This window comes from Thamnophis elegans, chromosome 15 (genome assembly GCF_009769535.1).
Source record: "Thamnophis elegans isolate rThaEle1 chromosome 15, rThaEle1.pri, whole genome shotgun sequence".
NCBI lineage: Eukaryota > Metazoa > Chordata > Lepidosauria > Squamata > Colubridae > Thamnophis > Thamnophis elegans.
In genome coordinates, this window is record NC_045555.1 from 30,280,759 (window position 1) to 30,294,443 (window position 13,685).

General features: G+C 43.5%; 1 protein-coding gene across 1 annotated transcript in view; it reads right to left on the minus strand.

Annotated features, from left to right (window-relative positions):
- The window catches only part of MAT1A (methionine adenosyltransferase 1A), a 31,230-nt gene that overhangs the window by 5,511 nt on the left and 12,034 nt on the right, over positions 1–13,685 (minus strand). The window contains exons 3-7 of the mRNA XM_032232248.1: positions 8,161–8,238; positions 6,131–6,253; positions 4,924–5,036; positions 2,412–2,555; positions 472–690 (exon numbers count right to left, since the gene is read on the minus strand). Of these exons, the coding sequence (XP_032088139.1) occupies positions 472–690; positions 2,412–2,555; positions 4,924–5,036; positions 6,131–6,253; positions 8,161–8,238 (677 nt within the window). The remainder of the gene's footprint in view (positions 1–471; positions 691–2,411; positions 2,556–4,923; positions 5,037–6,130; positions 6,254–8,160; positions 8,239–13,685) is intronic.

Here is a 13,685-nt window from a genome sequence, read left to right on the forward strand (position 1 = left end):
TGGGGAAGCCAGATTCCCTTAACAACTGTGTTATTAACGTGGTGGTGCAGTGGTGAGAACGCAATACTGCAGGCTGCTTCTGTTGCCTGCCGGGTGCCTGCAATTTGACAGTTCGAATCTCAACAGGCTCAAGGTGGACTCAGCTTTCCATCGTTCTGAGTTGGGTAAAATGAGGGCCAAGATTGTTGGGGGCAAGAGGCTGCCTCTGTAAACCGCTTAGAGAAGGCTGTAAAAGCATTGTAAAAGGGTATATAAGTCTAAGTGCTATTGCTATCAGCAACTGCAGTGATTCATGTAACCACTGTGGCACGAAACATCGTAAAAGGGGGCAAATTTTATTTAACAAGTGTTTCACTTAGCAGCAGAAATTTGGGTCTCAATTGAGGTTGTAGGTCAAGGGCTGCCTGTATTGGGTCCAATATAAAAAAGGTGACTTTGACAGTTCAGGATGGTGTGAGGTGAAAGGCGCACCTGTGGCCCTCCAATGACAAAACGGCCGCTGGGTTGAAGGTGGTAAACGGTATTGTCATCCAAGTAGTGGGCTGGCACCACGGCTTTGATCACATGTTCCTGCAAGGCCTTGCGCATGGAATCCAAGGAGATGCCTTCATCGTGCTGCACAGAGATGACAATGGTATGAACCCGCATGGGGATGACCGCTCCATCTTCCTGGGCGTATTGAACGGTGATCTGAAAACAAATGACAAAAGGGTGATTTAGACTGGGCCGGAAAGAGGAAGGAATGTAAGAAAACCTTTGGTTGTTTTCAAGATGTTTAAAAGGATGGGGGATCGCCGCTCTTCCGGTTCAAATAAACATTTCTCTCTGGTCTATGGAGATTCTCTGTCGTCCAGGTCATAGTGGTCCCAATGGGGCTTTTTATCAAGAGACAACTGGGACTATCTGGTTTTTCTTTGAAGGCATTTCGCTTCTCATCCAAGAAGCTTCTTCAGCTCTGATTCTTTGGAGTTGTTTTGCTTCTCCATGAAACATCTTCAAAGAAAAAATCAAAAAATCCAGTGGCCTCTTGAGAATTACCCTCAAATTATGCACATCCATACAAAAAGCTGTTCAGTTAGCAGAGAGAAAGATTTTAATTTTATCTTGTAGATATACACCTTCTCAGACGGGTGCCATAAAGTTGACTCAACATAGAGAAAAGTAAGATTTTACAACTAAGCAAGAAAAACGAAACAGGTAGGTATGGATTAGGTGAAACTTGGCTTGGAATCCTACTAGACAATCAGGTCAAAATGAGCCAGCAGTGTGTTGCAGCAGCCAAAAAAGCCAACACAGTTCTAGGCTGCATAGACAGAGGGGTAGAATCAAGTTTGTATGAAGTGCTAATACCACTTTATAATAATCCTGGTAAGACCACATACTTGAAATACTGCATCCAGTTTTGGTCATCACAATATAAAAAAGATGTCGAGAATCTAGAAAAAGTGCAGAGAAGAGCAACAAAAATGATTAGGGGGCTTGAGGCTAAAACATATGAAGAACGGTTGCAGGAACTGGGTATGGCTAGTTTAATGAAAAGAAGGATTGGGGTGACATCATAACAGTCTTCCGGTGTTTGTGGGGCTGCCACAAAGAGGAGGTAGTCAAATTATTCTCCAAAGCACCTGAAGGCAGAACAAGAAGCAATGGATGGAAACTAATCAAGGAGAGAAACAACTTAGAATTATGGAGGAACTCCAGAAGTTGTGGGTGTTCCATTACTGGATGTTTTAAAGAAGGGATTACATAGCCATTTGTCTGAAATGGTATAAGGCTGTGATGGCAAACCTATGGCACGCCTGCTAGAGGTGGCACACAGAGCCCTCTCTGTGGGCACACGCGCCGTCTCCAGCTGCTCTTTTGGTTTCCAGTGTGCACCAGCCAGCTGGTCTTCATCGGCGCTGAAGTGCCGGAAAATGCCCCCCAAGCCAGCCAAAAAACAGGCCACTTTCGGACCATTTTTAGGCCGTTTTCAGGCTGTTTCTTGGGCCTAAAATGGCCCCAAAACTGGCATGTGTGCACTGGCCAACTGTCTTCGGGTTTCTGGTACTTCGACTCATGCATCCGCATTCCGGTTTTGGCAGTCAGTGCTGAAAAGATTCACCATTCCTGGTATAGGGTCTCCTGCTTGAATGGGGGCAGGACTAGAAAATCTCCAAGGTTCCTTCCAACTCTGTTATTCTGTAATAGAAAAAAGCTCAGTCCAGCCCTCTCACCTGTCTCTCACCTGTCTTGAGGAATGACTCTTATTTCTTCCAAGAGCATCTCTTTGATCCAATCCAACTCCAGTATCTTGGTGTTCCTTTCTGTTTCCCTCAAACGTATCACATATGATCCTAACCTCTAGTTTTGCCACACAGGTTGGCTCTAAGCCTCTAGAGAAGGAGCCATTGGGCTTGATCCGAACCTACCTGGGTTTTGGAGTCTGGTCGAAGCCAAGGGAGGACTCCATTGCGTCTCAGCTCAGCCATTTTGGCATTCAGCTTGTGAGCAAGGATAATGGTTAGAGGCATGCATTCTTCCGTTTCATCGGTTGCATAGCCAAACATCAGGCCCTGCATGGAAGGAAGATGAGACCATTCTTTAGTGCTTTGCTAGTTTATTAAAGGAAAAGAAAAAAGAACAAAATTGCAAAGGAACCTCAATCGATGAGATACTTTTTTGGCCTTCTATAGTATCATAGATTTTTCTCATTCATTAACCCCTTGCAGTTCCTGGCTAGTCTTTCTTTCTTTCTTTCTTTCTTTCTTTCTTTCTTTCTTTCTTTCTTTCTTTCTTTCTTTCTTTCTTTCTTCCTTCCTTCCTTCCTTCCTTCCTTCCTTCCTTTCCTCTCTGAAAATGGTAGTTTGCATTTAAGGAAAAGAAAGCTTCTGAGCAGCTTTTGATACAGTCACTTTCTCTCAAGATGGTTTGAAATCCTCCGAGCTTTGGATGGATGAGCCATGGGATGGCAGCACTTGGCTGTGATCTGACTGATCATGGGGTACGTCTAGTGAAAAAGAAGGTAACATGACAACAGCCTTCCAATATTTGAGGGGCTGCCACAAAGAAAAGAGGGTCAAACTGTTTTCCAAAGCACCAGAGGGCAAGACAAGAAGCAACCAATGGAAACTAATCAAGGAGAGAAGCAACCTAGAACTAAGGAGAAATTTCCTAATAATGAGAACAATCAACCAGTGGAAGCCTTCAGAAGTTGTAGGTGCTCCATCACTGGAGGTTTTTAACAAGAGCCTAGACAGCCACTTATATAAAATAGTATTGAGCTGGGCAGTGATGTGCGGTGAGGTTTATGGCTGGTGAGGCAGTCTTCTCCCCCGACATCCCACTGTCTAAAGCACTTTCTTTCTTTCGCCCGCCTGAGTTCTGACAGGCGGGCGAAAGAAAGCGGCAGCCAGCCGCTGGCTTTCTTTTGCCCGCCTCTATGTCGGACATAGCGGCGGGCAAAAGAAAGCCAGCGGCGGGCTGGCGCTTTCTTTCTTTTGCCCAGAGGCTGCTGCCTCTGGGCAAAAGAAAGAAAGCGCCAGCCCGGCAGCTCGCCTGAACTGCCCACCTCTGGGCAAAAGAAAGCGGCAGTCTGCCAGCAGAAGCGGGCAAAAGACCCGCCTCTGCTGGCGGGCTGCCATGGACAGAGAAAGAAAGCTGGTGGGCTGCCCTCCCTGCCTCTCCCCGCTTCCCTCTCTTCCCTCTCAAACAAACTCTCTCTCAAATTGGGAGAGAGTTTGTTTGAGTGAAGAAACAAACACACGCGCGCACACGCACACGCAAACACACAAAATTACTTACAATTACTTACAAATTTCATTAATTTTGAATTCCTCCCACTCCCTCCGACCCTTATACCTTTTCCAGCTGTTTCACAGAGGATTTCAACTCTGCTCTTGCCTGCCATCATGAAAATGTAAAAATATAAAAGGAAAAAGGCAAGAGCTGCTGAGGTCAGGCTGGATTAACTGCTGCCAGAGTCCCCCATGGATGACTCTGCTTAACTGTTTAAAAAAGCTTCTAAAAAACGCCCTCTACAGGAGGAGGCAAGAGAACCACGTGCCTCATCTACATAAGGAATTTTTCAGCTTTTAACCCTTGCTTAACTCTGCTCGAGTGATCATAAAGTCAGACTAAATGAGGCACGTGGTTCTCCTGCCTCCTCCTGCAGAGGGCACTTTTTAGATGCTTTTTAAAACAGTTAAGCACTAAGCAGAGTCATACACTGTGACTCTGGCAGCAATTACCTCAGCCTTTTTCCTTTTACATTTTTTTCTTTTCATGATGACAGTGGTGAGGCTCTGCCTCCCCTGCCTCCCCTGCCTGCATATCACTGGAGCTGGGGGTTGGACTCAAAGATCTCCAAGGTCCCTTCCAACTCTGTTGTTCTATTCTATTGATGTTGGCCTTAAAAAATCTACGCAGGGAGATAATACTTGGAGATCCAAAGCTGTAGGTTGAACTGGGAAGTAAAAAGTAAACATGCCCAAGAGTAGATCTATCCTACCCCAAGCAAAGAAGCAGGCCTCTCTACTTATTTATTGAATTTATTTATAAAGTCAGCACAAATCAAAGGTATGTCAAAAAATGCTTTATTTCTACAGTAAGACACCTTTGGTTGACAGATGAGAAGTACTACAGGAAGGGCTTGAGGGAGTAAAGCAAATTACAGGCTAAAATCCCACTACTCAGAGTAAATTAGTGAAAAATGTTAATATGTAAACCATCAATTCCTGCATGCCTGACCCTTTCCTCTGATTTGCCAACTGGGGGGAGAAGGAAGAGGTGACAGTTTGACCCCTGCAATAATTGCTTTTTACATTCCTGAGGTCAATCTCTGAAGCTGCACTATGAATTGAAACCCAAGCGGCTTATTTGTGCTCTGAATCCACAACCAAGAAAGGATCTCCTTGATACCTTTGGGCGTTACACAGGTCCTACCTGGTCTCCAGCGCCAACGTCTTCTTCATTTCTGTGTAGATGAACCCCCTGGGCGATATCAGGCGACTGTTGCTCCAAAGCCACAAGAACGTTACAGGTTTTGTAGTCAAAGCCTACAGAGTAGAATTCCATTACTCATACAGAAACAACTTCAACAGGTTATGCAATGTAGAGCTTTAAGGAGGATCCCAACACTACCCAGGAAGTCTACATAAACTGCTTCGATAGACCTGAAAATAAGATCTATCCAAAAAATTAAGACCTACCATGTTTTTACGTTTGCACCTAATATAAGTCCTACCCCAGCCCCAAATAAGGCTTACTTAAGAGCCTGTGCAGCCGCCTACCTGCCCACCCATTCTGTCTGGTTGCTTGTGGTGCCATAGCCACGAGGTGAGGTGGGGGTGCTGGTGGAGCTGCCCCACATGCCCCACACCAGCTTACCTCAGGGCCCCTGCAGCCATCCACATCCTGATACCTGCCTTGCTACGGCAGCCCTGGCAAATATGTGAAGCAGGAGCCCATGTGGCTGCCGGCACACTTCTGTTTGCTTGCAGCCTCAATGGAGCAGGAGGCTGAGCAGCATGTTGGTGCCGCCACCACGAGGTAAGGCATGTGTGAGAGTGTGGATGGCCTGGTTGCAGGATCCTCATGTAAATGGGTACAGGGTGCATGGGGCAGCTCCATCCCCCCACCGCACAGCGGCAGCACCTCTGCACCACGCAGCCTCCTGCCCTGCTGTGAGCAAGCAGAAGAAGTGGCCCTCCTGTACATGGGGGGGGGGGGGAGGAAACCACCTAAAAACCCTCCAAAAATAAGTCTAATGCTTATTTTGGGGCCCTGAAGAAAATAAGACCTGGTCTTATTTTCGGGAAAACATGGGTAGTTGCTAGAAATACTGAGGCCAGTTGATCAAGCCATGCAGGCTAGAAAATGTCAAGTCAAGAACAAATAGCAAGGACGCTGATGAAGCGGTTTGTGTGTGAGGGGTGATCCAACCTTGAGATAACCTTTGACCGGTCCATAAATAGCTTTCATCTATGCAAAGAGCTGGAGACCTCTTGCTAGTAAAACCTGAGCATTGCTCAACCAAAGTTGCATCAGTCTTTTTGTTATCTTAGTTAAGCAAACCAAGATAAGAGTCAGATTTCCTTTTCTTCATTAAGATGGGCTGCTATGGATGAGCTCTTTTTAGTGTTCCACCAACCTTTAGCTGAATCATCGTAGCCTATGTTCATAATTGTGTCTCGCACAATCTGCTGATAATCCACCACGGCTCTGGAGGTGATCTCGCCACAAAGGAGGACCATTCCTGTTTTACAGACTGTCTCTAAAGATGAAAGAAAGCAAGTTGGATACAGCAAGAGAGTGTGTTAAATACTCAGTAATAAACTACAAGACCGAGTCTATGGAGGTTCTCCATCATCCAGGTCATGGTTATCCAAAAGGTGCTTTTCCAAAAAGCAACTGGACCTTTTTGGTTTTTTCTTTGAAAACATTTCAGAACTGAACTGAGAAAGCTTCTTGGATGAAAATCGAAAACTTTGGTACAAAGCTGCAAATGACTTGGATGCAAAGGCGAGAACCACCACCATAACTGATGAAATTATGCTGTCACACATTCCAAGACTCCTTTGTGTAACTCAAATAAGCATTATATTCACTCCAATACATCATCATCCTGATCTCACTCACACACATTTTGTTATAATCCTATCAAATTGTTTCCTCTGCTGATACAATAACTCCTTTTGTACCATTCCTTAATTCTGAGTAGAGTCAGGGTGACTGGACGGAGCTTAGCATTTACAAGCCAGATGTCCTTCATGACATCTACATGGGATTCACAGCAGTTTTTTTTTCTTTGCACCCTGGGAAAAACATCTGCCGCTACCTAGGATTGACCTCTCAACCTTCCAAGTGGGAGGTGAGCATCTTCATCACTAGGCCACTATGCTGCTCTGCTCTGCTGATATCCACTCAACTTGTCCCACCCACTTATCTTTTGTGTCTGCCTCCAATACTAAAATTACCCTATTTTTTGGAGTATAAGACACACTTCCCACCCCAAAAAAGAGGGTGAAAATTTGGGTGCACCGTATACACCAAATATAACCCCCTCCCACACCTGCTGGCCTACACCCTTTGGTCTCCATGCATTGTGTTTTAGACCTGTTCCAAGCTTCACGGATTTCCACAGACCATCACCCCATACGTGGCTTGCGTTTTTGGCCTCTGTGCCTCCCATTTTCAGCCTCTGAATGCTCCGTTTTGAGACCTGTTCGAGGCTGTGGAGATTGCCAGAGAACATCGCCGCCGATCGCCGCCTCTGCACATCATGTTTTTGGCTTCTGCGCATCGTGTTTTAGGCTCGCCGCATGCCCTGTTTTTGGCCTCTGTGTGTTGAGTTTTCAGGCGGAGATCATCGGCAATGTGCTCTGGTGACCCCCGCAACCTTGAATGGGTCTCAAAGCATTTGGAGGCTGAAAACAGGAGGTGAGAGGCCAAAATGGCAAACTGGAACATCTGCTGCCTTGTCAGACCGGTTCACCTGCTGTAGTCACTGAAGCGACCTGTGACGATCAGCTGCATTTTTGGAGCTGCCTATCATTCCCAAGGAGGTGCGTGCTCACAACCAGCAAACGCTAAAGTTCACCTCTGGGAACAGCTGATCGGGGATATTCCAGGAGACCGATCCACCCGCCAATCAGCTGCTTATGCTGAATCAGGCTACTGTGCTGAAGCTGATCAGGCTGTTTGCTAAGGATGCTAGCCCGATGAATACCAAAGGATGCTGGTAGGCAGAATTTTTTTTCTTATTTTCCTCCCCAAAAACTAAGGTGCGTCTTATACTCCGAAGTGTCTTATATTCTGAAAAATACAGTAGGCTGTGTTACAGTGAGAGAGTGTGTACGCCAACCTCAAACATTCTCCAATTGGATGAAATCTGGGATATGATTTGGAAATAGCAACTCCGCATTTGCCACATCTGCTAAAGGGTACCTCCAACCCAGTGGTGGGATAATAAATAATTTAGCAACCAGTTCTCTCCCCTAATGATTTCTTCCAATAACCAGTTCACCAAACTGCTTAGAAGGTTACCAACCGGTTCTCCCAAAGTGGTACGAACTGACTGAATCCCATCACTGCTCCAACCTATGATACTACCTTCAGATGTTCTGATGGCCATTAAATGTGGAATGTTTGTCTTGATAAGGAGAAGAAGCCACCTCTTACCACAAGCAACTTTGGCATCTGGATCTTGCTTCAAGTGAGCATCAAGGACAGCATCACTGATCTGATCACATATTTTGTCTGAAAGAGAACAGAGTTGGAGACTTGAAATGAAAATATCTACCACAGAAAATTGGGACTCTTTTTGCCGCACTAACCTACAAAAAGAGTCATCCATTCATTCATTCTGCATCACTTAGCTGCTGTTTTTTTAAAAAAATAGTCAACAGTATCTAAACTTAATTCTGCCAGTCAGAAAGCAAAGGTGGAATCGAACCTCAACCTATTCCAGTCACACCTGCTGTGAGCATCAAACACCTCTGCATCAAAATAAGCCCTTGGCATAGTTTTCAAATATACCACTTTTGAACCTGCTGCTCTCCACAGGATGGTTCAGATGAGTGATTAGTCGTTCTTCTGATGCAGAAACAAAGCATTTGGGTTTATTTGATGCCATTCCAATGGATTAAAACTTGACTGTTGCTAAGGGTGTTTGATTTTGTGTACTAGTGACTCCTGCCACCTCTCTTGTTAACAAGTGACCCACAGTATTCAGCCATTGATCTAAGCCAACAGATGGAAGTAACGGGGTTTGGCCAAGGCTTGGAGCATAGATTGCATGTGCTGCTTTCTATGTGGCTACTAAAGCTAGATATCTTTTTACTTGATGATGACATTTTTGATGAGGAAAAAGAAAAGAGAGGGGAGTGAGGGAAGGGGAAGGGAAGAGACAAGAGGAGAGTGAGGAATGAATGAATGAATGAATCTGAGATCATGTCTTCCAGTTCAATTGGACTCAAATTCCGTAATCCCTAGAGAACAAGGCTGATGACCAAGGAAAGGAAAGGAAAGGAAATTATGTATCTACAAAAAGAAAAGGAATGAGTAATTTAATCAATGGGAAGGAAGTTGATTTGCTAGAAATTTATCATCATCATCATCATCATCATCATCTCCATGATCTCTTTGACTAGAGCTATCAGAGGTTAGGTTACAGTCACAGATCTACACTCCTCCTTTCAACTTTGAAAAAATGTTTGTCTATATTCAATCTCTCCTTAACTGGCACATAATCACTATGAGTATATACTGAGGATCTGGTCTGTGAGCATCTGGCACTGTGCGTCCCTGCAATTGTTTGGTGTATAAAGGTTGACAACACAGAAGCTACATTATAAAGTAGGATGTAAAGTGTTCAAAAATATAAAAATATAAAAATTATGATATCTAAGGGGCTGCCACAAAGAAGAGGCTGCCACATCTGAAGAGCATCTGTAGGCAGGACAAGAAGCAACAGGTGGAAACTAATCAAGGAGAGAAGCAACCTAGAATTAAGGAGGAATTTCCTGACAGTGAGAACAATTTGAACAGCTTGCCTCCAGAAGTTGTAGGTGCTCCATCACTGGAGGTTTTTAAGAAGAGATTGGACAACTATTTGAATGGCATGGTATAGGATCTCCTGCTGGGGTAGGGGATTGGACTAGAAGACCTCTAAGGTCCCCTCCCACTCGGTTATTCTGTTAGTTATAATAATGATCTTCATGAGTAGGAGAAACAGCTTTGCCAAGGGATAAGAGAATAACTGGTTTATTTTGCACCTCAAACAAGATGTAATTGTGCAAGAACGCAACAGCTGAAGCTTTCATCATTGAGATAAAAGTTACTGGATTCTGATAATTGTCAAATAATGCCCTGGACACTGTTCTTGGAGCTCACCCATTGCAAAAAATAAAGTCTCCTTAAACTCAGCTCAGCTTCATGAAACATTCCCATGCTATTTTTCTTGGCAACAATTCAGACGTATCTTGCCATTGCCTTCTTTTGGGCTGCTTCTTCAGCTTCTTAGTTCAACCTGCTGACCTGAGACTCTCTGGTGGTCTCCAAGCTCAATCCTGCTTGGTTTTGGGGGTGATCAGCCCCAGACTAGGGGGAAGGTGGTGCCCCTTATTCACTGATATTCCAGCATTCCAAGGTACCAGGGAAACAACCTTAAATGGGATTAGTTACTTAATGAATTAGGTTATCGGGATTACTACAAGTCATAGACATCACATTATTTTGCCCCTCCTGGAAGTCTTATGCATAGGTTTCAACTCCCAAATCTTCAAGCCTGGTAAGGAGTTTCCAGGTTGGTTCGTGCATCAACAGAGCAAACAAGAGCAAAAATATACTTGCATTAGTTTTTCTATGTTGATAGCTCCCTAAAATTGTGGTTTTGTCATGGCCCTCAGAGAAGTGTGAGCCTTTAAAAGGAAGCTGGTTGCTCGGGACAATCCTGATTTTCAAAAGTATGCTTTGTCCTGGAATAGGGAAGAATAGTTAGATGATGATTGATGATGTTTATTGGTGCTCAGGAGAAGGAGGAGGATATCCATGCAGTTTTTGCGGTTATTACTGTCAAGTAATGGTCAACTTCTGACGACTCTATGGGCAAAACCACCAACACTGTCCTATCTCTGACCAGATTATAAAATTCTTACAGGTGCATTTCTGTGGCTTTCAGTACTCCATTTATCCACCGCATGGAATGTCAGTGTCTTCCCCTCCCCCTCCATCTCACATTATTATCTTTGTAAGCTTCTTGGTGCTCTGTGAACTTGGTGGTTTTCTTGCAAACAATTCATTACCAAACTAGGTAACCAATGCTCAGATGAGGTTATCTATTTTGGCAATGAAACATCTGCCAAGGAATCCATCAAACTCAGGGAGCACACCGAGGACCCCCACAATTTAACTCTGAGCTACAAATATTCTCTTCTATTAATGTCTTTTTTCATACACGTATCAGTATAATGTTCCTCGGCACCTGAAGGAGTAAAAGAGGAGTCAGTAAGAAGATTAGTACAATGACTTTGTTTCATTTCTAGTGATACTGGGCTTCATTTTTCTAGTATTGAATGGTTGGTTTTCTTTGGTCAAAGCAATGTAAATCATCTTTCTCCAATACCATTTTTTTAAAAAAAGGTTAACCTTCTTCCTTGTGTTTAGAGAGATTCTCTGTCATCCAGGTCAGGGTTGTCCCAAGGTGCTTTTTCAAGAGGCAATTAGACTTTCTGGTTTTTCTTCTCATCCAAGAAGCTTCTTCAGCTCTGACTGGATGGTGGGGAATAGAAGGATTTATATTCCTTGCAGACAGCTGGACATTTGCATCTTCTTCTTTGTGTTGAATCCATTCCTCACATCTGGGCATCTTAACAAGGAAGATCATTCAACTGGTCATTCTAACTGTGGTCTAAATGTCTAATTTGTCTAGGCTCCAATAATCTTTTGTCCTGAGTTACTCTTCTCCAAATCTCTTTTGTCCAGTATTACCAAAGTTTATTCTCTCAGTGGCTTCCTGCTTATTGTAGGTATTTTTTTAATGAGAAATATCGTGGAAAGAAAATTGGAAATAATGGTTTATCCATCTCATTTCATACAAAAGAATGTTTACCTATGCCAATAAATTGGTGCCAACAAAGCACATTCGTTTTGTCCCTACAGGGGAGACCAATGAAATACCAGGAATCAGATTACACAAGGGGAAACTATGACATTTCTGTTGAAATTCACACGTGAACCTTGGTGGAAGAGGTCGTGTTTAACCTGACTTTATGCCAGCAGATTTAGAGTGTCCTTATTCGATTGTTCCCAAACCAATAGAATGATATTAAAGACTCACTGAGGGAAAACAATTTGCCCTAATTGATGTGTTTGTCAAGCTCATTGTGTGCTCTTCTCTGACGTTTAAACCCTCAAATATGTTGGTCAAACCTATAACCAAAAGCCAAAAAAAAAGAGATACATGACCTCAGCTTTGAAGCTTGGCATTGCACTTCTTAGAATTCACTTGCAATAAATATAAACCTGAACAAAGAGAGCTTAGCTTTGCCAATCTAAGTTAAACAAGGTAAGCTGGATCACATCGGATCAGTACTCAGCTATAGGATATTGGGAAGCTGAACAAACCATGGTAGAAACCAAATTTCTATCTTGGCCAAGAAGACCAGATGGATATGTCCACGAACTTAGTAGCTCAGCTTAGCTCAAAGGAGATGTCATCTTTTACACAAATGAAGAGACTCTGGTCATTATATGAACTATTAACCTCATTTTTCTGATGACTGAAACTTGGAGGCATTTTGAAGAGCGTGGAACAGAACCTAATCAAGAGGCCTTTCTGTGCAATCCTATGCATGTCTACTCAGGAGTGAGCCCAGTGTGTATGAATTTATTTTCCTGCAACACAACTATAGGTGGACCCCATTAGACAAAGTAGTGGTTGAGACCTTAGTTCCTAGCAGGTCTAGCAAGGTCAACAGATGATGGAAGTTTAAAAAATGACGTTGATGTTACAACATGTTCTATGTCCCATGGAACATTTCTTAAGTCCCAGCTGACTTAAGAAATGCTGTTCCACTCCACATTCAAGCAAAATTCAACTGCCTTGTTGGAAGAAAGGTGGGTGCACAATCTATATCCCTTATCTTGAATAATACTGAAGAGAACTGACACTGTACTCTTTCTTGCCCAACCCGATAGCCTCCAAGTGTTCGGCCTACTATCTGTAGACCAAGTTTCCTGATTATACATTATTATATATTTATACATTGATCATTAGGACAATGTTGAGATATTTCATTTCTTTAAAATCCCTTTCAAGCGGCTTTTAGCTGCTCAGTCTTCTAGTGAAAGCAGCAGATCCATCAAAGGGAAACCACCGTATCTGAATAAGGATGGGTCTAACTAGAAGTGCCCAACATTAAAGAAAGTTATTCAGAAGAGTCTGGGAGTTGACTTGAAGGCCTGTAAAAACAGAGCAAGTGGCTCTTTCATCCCAAAACCTATTCTGGGAATATGAAGCCACTCCCAACAGGTCTTGACTCTTATACTTCCCCAGTGTCTTTTAAGTTTTTTAAACTCAATGAAGCTAACCAATGAGACGGCCAAAAGGGAGAAAAAATAGCTAACAATTGTCATAATTGCAAAATATCCTTCTCTGCACTGTACCTGTCTGGCTGGTCTGAGCTGTGTTTATTCCTGCTTTGCCAGTTTTAGACCATAAAGAATGATGGACTTGGACAAGCCCCGTGAACAGCCTTTTGAAATATAGCAAGAATCAGTGGTTCACATTTCCCTTAAAATAGTTTTTTGATACCTCTACGAGATTGCAATTAAGCCTTTTAAACACTTTTCTCAATAGAACTAAACAGCTTTTGGATTGGGAAACTAGACCGTTCCAAGTAAGAAGCATGCACCTATATTCTCTCTCTCTCTCTTTTTCTTTCTTTCCTTCCTTCCTTCTCTCCATCCCTCCCTCCTTCTCTGTTTTTGATTCCTGGAGACAGCCTGGACAAATACCTGCAGTTTTGCTGGCAAGTTTTTTCAGAAATGGTTTGCAATTACCTCCTTCTTAGGGCTGAGAACAGTGACTGGCCCAAGCCACCCAGCTGGTGTTGTGCCTAAAGTGAGACTACAATTCACACACCCCATTGTCTAGCCTAATGCCTTCACCACTACACCTAAGTGCCTCTCTTCTTATAGTCTAT